We start from the raw sequence: 10,015 nt of genomic DNA, 5'->3' as shown, positions 1-10,015 counted from the left end.
TCCAATCTCAAATGTGACACGCCAAAATGTTGCTATGGTGGTGGTGTTAAATATACACACGCAGTTAAATACAGAGAAGAGCAGCACAGGGTGCGCGTGAAAATCAGGACGCCATAGTCTCTCTACACGCGTCGCATCGCCAGCAAAGTTATGAGGGAGGAGAGGCTCGTTAGTGTCGCCCAACACAAACTGGAGGCAAGAAAGAAAAGAAAAGAAAAGAAGATTTTCTAGCGCGTTGGAAATAAGGAGAGAGTAGCTGCTGCTGTGTTGTGTATATGTATATACGCGACACGCTGTTATGACAGCCGTATAAATTCCCGCGTGTATATTATCACCCCCGCCACCGTCGTCGTCGTCGTCTAGGAAAGAAAAAATAAAAACATTTGAGTTTCTTTCCAGTGAGGTTCTGATGAGAGCAGGGACTCTTTTTTTTCAAATTGTGTTTATATAGACGGGCGAATGCGTGTAATAACCGTAAAAAAGCAGCGACAGAGACTGGCGTTGTTGTGTGTGCGTGTGTATAGAGTCGAGTGTCTTTGAGGGACGAAAAAGAGCACACGCGTTTAGAGAGAGTTAGAGCTGCTCGTGTGTGCTCTTTTGTGTGATCGGGAACAGCTGATGATGATGACGATGGTCCCCCCTCTCTTTCCAAAAACTTAACCGTTTGGATGGCACTGCACACACATAGAAATTAATGCGGTTAATAAATTGTGTCGCATTGTTAAATTGTGTGATTTTTGGGTCGCACAAATAATTTTGAAGAAAAGAAATTTCGACTTTGAGATAGGTTTGTATAGATAAATGTGTTTAAACAAACGACAATGAATAACAATTGGAAATGAATGAATATAAATATCCAAGCGTTTTATGGTGGCTTTTTTATTATTATTATTATGATGATATGGGGTGGACTATATTGACCCAACAGCAGCAGAGTGACAAGATAGACGGAGCTGCTCCTCTATGTACACACTAAATGGGAGGCTGTTTTTCCCATCGGGTGAACTCTGCGTTTGACCTTTTCACGGCTGCGCCCATCCTATAATAAAGGACATCATCCAGCAAGAGCTATAGCGCAGAGAAGGGAGACGACAATAAGTCGAAAAACCAGAAACATATCGACGCGAAACCCTACGCGACACCAGATCCTCTTAGTTTTTGGTTGGAAAGAGCTACAGAAAGAGACAGAGGGGGACGAACTAGCTAGAGAGACAAGTATTGTGTCCTTATACTTATTATTATAGACGGCACCAGCCATCGAGTTGCGTAACTGAAAAAAATAAAACGCACAGCTAGAGCACATGCTGGGGGGATATTGGGAACGAACAAAAACATCGGCCGACCCCAGCAGCAGCACATGCAGCGATGGATAAAAATCCATCGACACGAATTTCCTCTTCTTATAATATTCTCCGTGTTTGTGTTTGTTTGTGTGTGTGTACACAAACAGCCGTCATATTATATTATATGTGTGTCTATACTGTGTGTGCTGTTTGATCTGCGTTTCGCCTGGCGGGGGGTGAAAAATCTGGAAAAATCAAATAGAACCGAAAAAGAACAAAAAAAGGAATCCGACACATTTTATTCTGTCGATGTACACAAAAGAGCTGGGCGAAATCAATAGATATTCCAGAGATGGCCAGCAAACCGCATATCGCATATATATGAATGCAGCTTGTTTCTAAATGTGTCAGACACAATATCCAGCAACGTCCTTTTTGCGAAATAGAATGGGGGGCCCTTGCTCCCCACTGTACCTCAATATCCGAAAGAAAAAATTCAATCAAAAATAGACCCTACTAAGACATGGACGTCCATGGTATATCCATGGGATGTAAATTTTGGGATCTGGTACATCCCATTTGTACATACAGTGGATGTACGGGGAATATCCTAATTACCTTCCCCTCGACGTACTGTGGGGTATATCAGCAGTACGTCCGTATGTGTCTGTACCCATGTCATCCCAATGGCATCCTTTTTGGTATTTATATTTTTTAAATGTTTCTTATTCGACGTGTACAAAAAACCCAGTAAATAAAACACAAATTATGATGAAACAAGCATTGTATTTTTTAAATGTCCATGACAACATTAAGGAAAACGTGTTAATCATTTCATCTATTTTCTTCCGCATTGTGTTCATCATTATGATCTGCCTCTAGCTCAGGAAGTAAGATTTTTCTTGCTGCGATCTTCCTGGCCGCTTACAAACGATTTTACTGTCTCAAACTGCAAGGCAGCATCGGTGGATTTGCTGCAAGCTGGATTTTGTCTAAGTCCATCTAAAAAACATTCAAAAGTTAGCTGATAAAAAACTTTGGATGTACATATGTTATATACGACTTACTCCACACAGCCAAGACTAATGGTGATTTATTCAATTTGTGTTTTTTAATGGTGCCCCTTCTAACACCATTCCAATTACATTGGACTCTTACTTCCACCGAAACGACCTCCTTCCAAGCTCTGTGTACGCTATCTCCCTCTGTTACGCCACCAATGTTTCTTACAAAACGGACCTACAAATTAAATTTTAAATTCACATAAAATCTGAAAATCCAGAAAGAGATCTCGATATGATATTTGCCAACTTACCAATGATGCACGTTTTCTTTCATCAACCAATAACATGTTCTCAAACCGTACAAATTCTTCCAATTTCAAATCCAGATCATCATATTCATCACTAAGGTTCTGTGCATGTGGTCCGACATCATCAGGGGGTTCTTCAATGTCACGACTCAGCAGACCATAACCTAAATTACAAATGAAAGCCATTAGATACACCAATTATACAGTCACATCTATGTATGTGTAACAAGAATACTAACCCAGAGAACGAGGAGGTGAGGGTTTATTTGACAACAATGTTTCATGACCACTGTCATTTCCACTTTCATCTGACGATATTTTCCTCTTCAATCTTGAAGATCTACGAACACTTTTTCTACTGACTGCTTTACTTTGTTGAGACTCGCTATCACTTTCTGCAAAGTCAGTATACTGAACAGCATTTGGCAAATCTTTCCGTGCTTTGGAGTAGGATTCTACAGCAAGTAAATCATACATTAATTATTTTGGAGTAATACATTACATATGATAGAATTTTATACCGTAATCCCTTCTCCAAGTAGCTGGATATGTCACCCAAGTATCGTGTTGGACATGCCTCCTTTTAATTGGGGTTATTGTTGTTTTGTTACCAGGGGGGTAACTACAAAACAGTTGACCTTCTTCAATAACTAGCCAGAAATCAGGCACGATTGCTGTCTGTAGTGTATCTTCAAAGTGAAAATCAACGATCACGAATGCACCACGCTTGATAAAAAACTTTCATTAACATTTCGGTTTCACATATTTAACAAGCATATGTAATACTTACATCTTCGTAACACCCATCATTTGCGTATTGCATTTCTAAGAAAAAATCACTTAATTTCTTACTTCCCACTGACAATTTAAGAGTAAACTTCATCAAATTTGACAAATAAGTTGACAAGTCTGCTCTAATGCTCTTTGCTGTATCTTGATGCAACAAAGACTACAACGATTTCCGACAGCGTGGTGTGTTGCCAAGTTGAAAGTGGGTCTGAAATGAAATATTTTTATTATAATTTTGAGCTCAATAATAATTTTGCAATTAAATTCCGTAAATTAAAATTACTTTATTTATTGTTATGTCAAGATTATGTAATGAGTAAAAAAAATATAGAAAAATATTGATCTGACAATTTCTAATACTAGAGATGTCGACTTCTGATTCTCTGACAGCTCTGACTTCTGACTTTTAAGATTTTTTTTGCTCTCTTCACTTTTAGAACTATAAACTAAGCAATCACAGTGCAATAAAATGCCAAATATGATTAGAAAACGACGTCAAAAGGCTATTGTTGGTGCTAGACAAATTAGGAATCGGGTACATGCACAGTTAAACGAATACTATGCACAAGTGGAAAACGAAGATATGCCTAACTTACTGTAAGTATCTTGTGATATCATTGTGATGTGTCTTACACTAAGTTAAATGTCTTACTGTTCTTACTAGAAATATGCCATATGAAGAGAATAATGGAAATGTAGGTGACATACCTGGAAGCTTTAATGAACATCTGGGGCGCACAATGAGACAAGTCACACACCAAAGTTATTCGAACAACTCAGTGAGAGAAGGTATACATAGCTTTTCCTCGATAAAATTATTCTTTCTTAACTATGTGCAAATCAAGCAGGAACCCCAATCAGACAGTACGGCAATGAACAAGAAAATCAAGTAGACCTGGACCAAGAAAATCAACCGGACAGTGAACCAGACAGTGATTACTGCTTTGATGATCACGACTCATTAAGAATAGAGCTTTCAATTAGCTTTCAAATTGCTTGCGTGACAGTTGTGTCATTATTCATGATAAAACACTGCAATATTTCTTGATTAATAACTTCGTCGATATTGCTGGCACCCCATATGTTATTGGGAAAAGATATCTGAAGGTTGAATCTATGTTTGAGTACCCTCTGTCGTCAACAAATTTGTTTGAAGCTGTCGTGTCTTGTTTATCTGAATTGGAATTATACCCCTTCCATGTTATCATGTATAAATGTATCAGAATTCCAACCAGTTTCCCAGAAATAGGAAAGTTTTTTGTGTCTCGTCTATTGAACTTAAAATTCAACTAATAATCTTATCTTATTTCACTAATATGAATAAACATTGAAATTTAAGATTTTATCTGCTGTGTGTTGTCGTCCTGCGTTGTTTTCCTGAACGAATTGTTTATGTATTTGTTTATCGTGTTTGATAAGAAAGTTATATATATGAGCTTTCATCTTAATCGGATGAAAACTGTACGTACACCAAACATACTTCCGGTACATTCTTTGAATGTACTTGATGGTATGTCCATTGTATATGTTTTTCATATACTGTTGGGATCAAAGAATTTCTTAATTTTTTATCCATTTATGTACATACTGGTAGCGTACCCTGAACATCCACATGGGATGAAGGACGCCAACATCCCGTTGTACATACCTGGGATATCGCTTGGATGGCGCGTCTTAGTAGGGGACACACACAGACGAGAGCGGGGAAGCTTCTGTTGTCGTCCAAACGATAGGATCAAGTTGGGATATAATATTGAGATGGAAGGGGGGCCATAGTCTAATACTATAAAGTGAAAATTATATCATTGGACGGGAGGATCATCATCATTGCTGGCTCCCCTCTTAACTCAACGTGCGTGAAATCCTCTTCTTATTGAGGTGGTGGTGGGTGTATACAATAAAAGCGGGTGGGATATATACACAACAACAACCGCCCACATCTAAAGTATCTGCTGTGCGACACACACACCCGGCAGCAGCAGCACATATATATAGAGCGGAAGAATAAAAAGAATAAGAGCAGCAGCACGTCTACTATATAGTATAGTCTAGCTGTGTAGATGTGACTTTGGCTTATATTTAGCGCTCGCTCCTGATATGTCATATTGACTGGCGGGTGTGTGCGACTGCTGTGCCGAGCGCAAGAGTACGTGTATATTTGACAAGCGCCGAAAACATTGAATATGCATGAGCGACACACTCCTGATGAGTCCTAGACACACACACAACAGAGCACAAGCCAAAGTTGGATCAGATCTGTGTGATATTATATCTCGTGTGCGGAGAGATATAAACAGATAGATGTGTATGTGTCTGTGTGCTTATAGACAAGCACTATGTGTGTGCGTCCTATAGACACAAAGGGAGTAGGATATTATAAGGACGGCCAATATATCCATCCATCTATTCCGGCCAGCGAGAGTATATATAAGATGACACACACACACATAGGATAGACGCGCAATGACTTCCGACCATCTGTTCCCCCTCCCTTATGCAAACGTTGTGGAATTGCTGGGCGCCGAGAAGAGATCAGTTTGTTTCACGCGACGCCTCGGCACGTCGTCAACTGTTTGTTTTATTCCAAAAAGGAATAATACAACGATTGTTTCTCTCTACTACACACACACAACATCGGCGCCATTTTCAAAAAAACAAGAGAGAGAGTGTAGAATAATAATATCCCTTCGGGCGCTTTGGGTTACCACAACGCCGAAGAAGAAAGAAGAAGATTCGACATGAAATGAAATAACGTTTCGGCGAAAAAAGAACCCAAAAAATGTTATGCATATACTATAAAAATAAGAGACGGAGAAGAAGATACTTTTTGTGTGTGTCTCCTGTGCGCGGATAGGAAAGAAGTCGGGCCGCCGACAAACACGTAAAAGGTGGGGCCGGTGTCAGCCGAGACGGCCGGCGGAGGAGGAGCATCAAAAGTCTTGTGTGTCATAGGGAAGGTAACAAAAAAAGATAGACACAAGGAAGAGAAGAAGAAGAAGGAAGAAACGCGGATCCGATTACGTCGACAAGTTCGCTTACATGGCCGACGACGCGATATTTGTGATGTATTATGTCAAAGAATTAACAAACATCAAACAAGGTCTAACATTCTTCTTCTGTCACTTTGTCGTTTTTTTTTCGTTTTTCAGCTAAATGGACAGCGCGTTATTTTAATTAATCAATTCTTATTTTTGTTTGAATTATTTCTGCTGGACAGGGCCGTCACTCGTAAAAATAACCATCAAATGTATATAAGTTTGCCAATAAGATAATCGAACGGCCGCCGTCACTTTTAACTCGGATAAAAAAATAATTCGATCGAGTCAAAACGTATGGACATGTGTGGAACTTGATACAATTTTGGGGGCTTCTTTTCTTATCTCTCTTAAATTTATATTTATTGGGAGATGCTTTTTGGATGTTGCATAAAGGGCGGAGCCGATTGGCATCTCCAATTCGGCCCGTTGCTGCGCGCTGTCCACGGGGCCAAAGGTCCGTGCGCCGTGCGTCATTCAGTCACCGCTGCCAAACTCGCTGGTTGGGGAGAACGACTATCCTCCTATATCCTATCGAAACTATTACAGTTTTCTTCTTGACTTGAGCTGGAATCGATCCTGGGCGGCTGGAAGAAGAAAATAAATAAAAATAAAAATACCTCGCAGCGCAGCAGGAAAATGATCCGATTTAATCAGACGGACCTACTAGGAAGAGGCGGTTCCCATTGGCGACGACGACGACGTTATAGGATCTCTATCCATCCATCCATCTCGTCGTCGTCGTTTCTACAACGGCGCAGCCAGCCAGATATCTTCTCTCCCAGCGCCACTTCTATTATATCAAAACCGACACAGACACAGCTCGTACACACACACATAGATCCTCCTTTTAAGGGCTGTCCCGCGTGCCAATATAATTTCCTATAGTCCGTCTCGGTCGCCAGGCAGTAACACGAGAGTGGCATCTCTAAGGCATCTCTCTCTCTTTCATTATTTCTGCTTTGATAGATATACGGTAGATATATAAGATCTATCGATTGTATTATATAGTAGACAGTGCTGTGCTGGGCCAGCAGATTCATCGGCCGTCTGGTAATTCAAAACGAACCCACAGCACAGTTTCCTTTTTGATTATTTAGTTGAAACAAAACGATGGCGTATACAGTATACACTCCATCTTGTTAGTTTTAGAACGGGCGTTTCATTGGTCCACCACCACCTGACGACCGCGACGGGTTTGTCGGACATGATGAAATCCTTCACTCCGCCCACCGACGCGACGTCACACACTCTTGATCGTCCATCATCATCATCCGCAGTCATTTGAATCTGCTGGACACGCCTGGCTGCATGATGCGTATTATATATGTTGGATAGACATCAAATAATCAGAAAAAGAGATATTTTTTATATGTGTGTGTGTTTGTTTAGTCCATTCCAATCACGTTGGAAATGCGCAATCGAGCGAGATATAATAATGCGAGAATGCTGGAGGCCGTATATCTTTGTAGCTATATTATATAGGCGTCGTTGCGATTCAAATCTGCCGGACGAATAGACTAGATAGGTTCAACCGACAGGGGAGATCAAACTTGATGACCGTGCGCTTGTCCAACTTTTTCAACCTAACCGCAGGAAAAACAAACGAATCTTCTTTTGACATCTTTCTATTATTCACCTCTTGATTATTGTAGACCAGTTTTTTTGTTTTGTTGAGTTGGAGTCGTCAAGTGGACGACATTGTTGTATATACTTGTATCGTCACATCAAATGCAAATGCCCAGCTCACAAAGGCAGCACGAACGGCCCCCTAATTGGCAACAGACTTTTTGGATTCGTCACCATTAGCCGGGGACAAAGAGTTTTCGACTATAAATTTTTCATTTGATGGAAATTTTTTTTTCGTTTTTGATTATCCGACGGCGTTTGTTGTGTTGATGTCCCCACGTGACAACCGAATCTCCTTACAGCACGTCAATCGACTCCTCTCGTGAATTGAAAAATAAAAAATTGAAATAGAAACCGGTCTTTGCGTAGTATCTTTTTGTTTTTAGACATATTGTGTTTTTGTATATATTTTCCACTATCGCATTTGAAAACAAAAAAAAAGGGAGATAGACGCCAATCCCCTTGATATTCCGTTGCGTAGCACACATGTTTTAAATGTATAGTATCTATAGAAGACTCGCTCCCGTACACGTCTCTCACAAAAAAACAAAACAAAAACCAAACCTGCTGGTTGGCTGCCGGCCATATAATACTACACTTCTTCTTCTTCTTCTATAGATTTCCCAGTTTGTTTTAATTACCCAGACGACACAGACAAGAAGAAGAAAAGGGACAAAACAAAAAGGAGGAAAAAAAACAAGAGCGACAAAAGAGATGGAGGATAGAAGAACCAATAAATATAATGAAATATATATATAAACGAAGAGACGGACGGACACATAAAAGAAAGATATATAGAGACCAACCAAGAAGCCAAAACCCCAAAAAGAACTAAAATAACATTTTTTTTTTGTTTCAGTTTCAGTTGTTGAGGGGGAAAAGAAGAAGAAGAAGAAAAATATAACCATTGATAACATCGACCTGTCTGCCGCCAACAAGCCAAACCAGACCGGTATGTCTACACACGGACAGCAGGGAAATAGAAGAGACATATTATACATAGATATACATTTAACAGTTGCTGTACGATTATTTTGGGTGGAATATTAACCGCGATTTGTACATCATCCGCTTGTTTTATTTTCTCTTGCCAAATCATTTGAGAATTTTCATTCGCCATTTGAATGTGTGCAGCAGTTGTCGGGCCAGATCTTTGATCATTCTTAGTATAATATGTGTAGACAAAAAAGAATGTTGATGTAATATAAAAGGATCGAAGTGGCATCCGCCGGCCACTACTGCCGCCATATAACTAATGGACTCTGGCGCGTTCATCCCTTTTTTTTAAAAAATAAAAAAATAAACTTTTTTTTTCTTTTTATTTCGAAACTGCTGGCCGGGTTCATTTTTCTTCAAAGAACAAAAAACCCCATCGACAACCGACGACGACGAGAGTCCCAAATGAATGAAGAAAGATATATATATAAGGATATATAGAAGATATAATATAGCTAAAGGCTAACCATAAACGGTGTCTTTTCTATCAAGCGTCTGCTGCTGCCCGTTCAATCAGCAGCAGCAGCAGCAGCTCCTTATTTAAATTGGACAAGAAAATTTCCTGGCATTTCTGTTTGGGGGGCGATGGACGAGTCCGGCTGGGGACGAGACGGACATGGGCCCATAAGTCTTGACGCCTTGGGTCGCCAACACCTTTCCACGTACGTTGTGTGTGTCTGTGTATATAGGCCACTATAAAGGTCTATAATATTATTACAGCTCTCGTCGACTATATAAGGGAGAGATTCCAGATATTCTTAAGAAAAATATCTCTAGCCCGTTGTAATTAGCCGATTAATCATGACGGCGTAGAACCATGGATGAGACTCTAATCCGACCCAAACAAATTCCCTCCATTTTTCCATTGGCATCACTTCATCACCCAATTGTTTATATTCACATTTACTTGTCATCAAAACTATATAGGCCAAATAAGACGAAGTCTTATTTATATTTCCAAATGAAATCCC

The 10,015-nt window shown here is 39.9% G+C and overlaps 2 protein-coding genes across 3 annotated transcripts; one reads left to right on the top strand and one right to left on the bottom strand.

Moving 5' to 3' along the window:
• Positions 1 to 2,049: 2,049 nt before the first annotated feature.
• Positions 2,050 to 3,556, bottom strand: LOC124200352. The gene is made up of 6 exons (XM_046596562.1): positions 3,386 to 3,556; positions 3,117 to 3,321; positions 2,835 to 3,050; positions 2,599 to 2,759; positions 2,351 to 2,522; positions 2,050 to 2,285 (listed from the first exon to the last, which is right to left on the bottom strand). Exons 1-6 carry the CDS (start codon positions 3,476 to 3,478, stop codon positions 2,167 to 2,169), a joined length of 966 nt encoding a protein of 321 aa, XP_046452518.1. The 5' UTR covers positions 3,479 to 3,556; the 3' UTR covers positions 2,050 to 2,166.
• A 197-nt stretch (positions 3,557 to 3,753) lies between these two features.
• Positions 3,754 to 4,722, top strand: LOC124200353. Of its 2 annotated transcripts, none has more exons than XM_046596564.1 (3): positions 3,754 to 3,981; positions 4,049 to 4,173; positions 4,233 to 4,722. In XM_046596564.1, exons 1-3 carry the CDS (start codon positions 3,854 to 3,856, stop codon positions 4,430 to 4,432), a joined length of 453 nt encoding a protein of 150 aa, XP_046452520.1. In that variant the 5' UTR covers positions 3,754 to 3,853; the 3' UTR covers positions 4,433 to 4,722. The 2 variants fall into 2 exon arrangements, with proteins under 2 accessions (XP_046452520.1, XP_046452519.1); XM_046596563.1 differs by having other exon boundaries at positions 4,230 to 4,722.
• Positions 4,723 to 10,015: the final 5,293 nt, after the last annotated feature.

This window comes from Daphnia pulex, chromosome 8, assembly GCF_021134715.1.
Source record: "Daphnia pulex isolate KAP4 chromosome 8, ASM2113471v1".
Lineage (NCBI taxonomy): Eukaryota > Metazoa > Arthropoda > Branchiopoda > Diplostraca > Daphniidae > Daphnia > Daphnia pulex.
The sequence above is the reverse complement of the archived record's forward strand: the minus strand, read 5'-3'. Positions and strand labels throughout refer to the sequence as shown.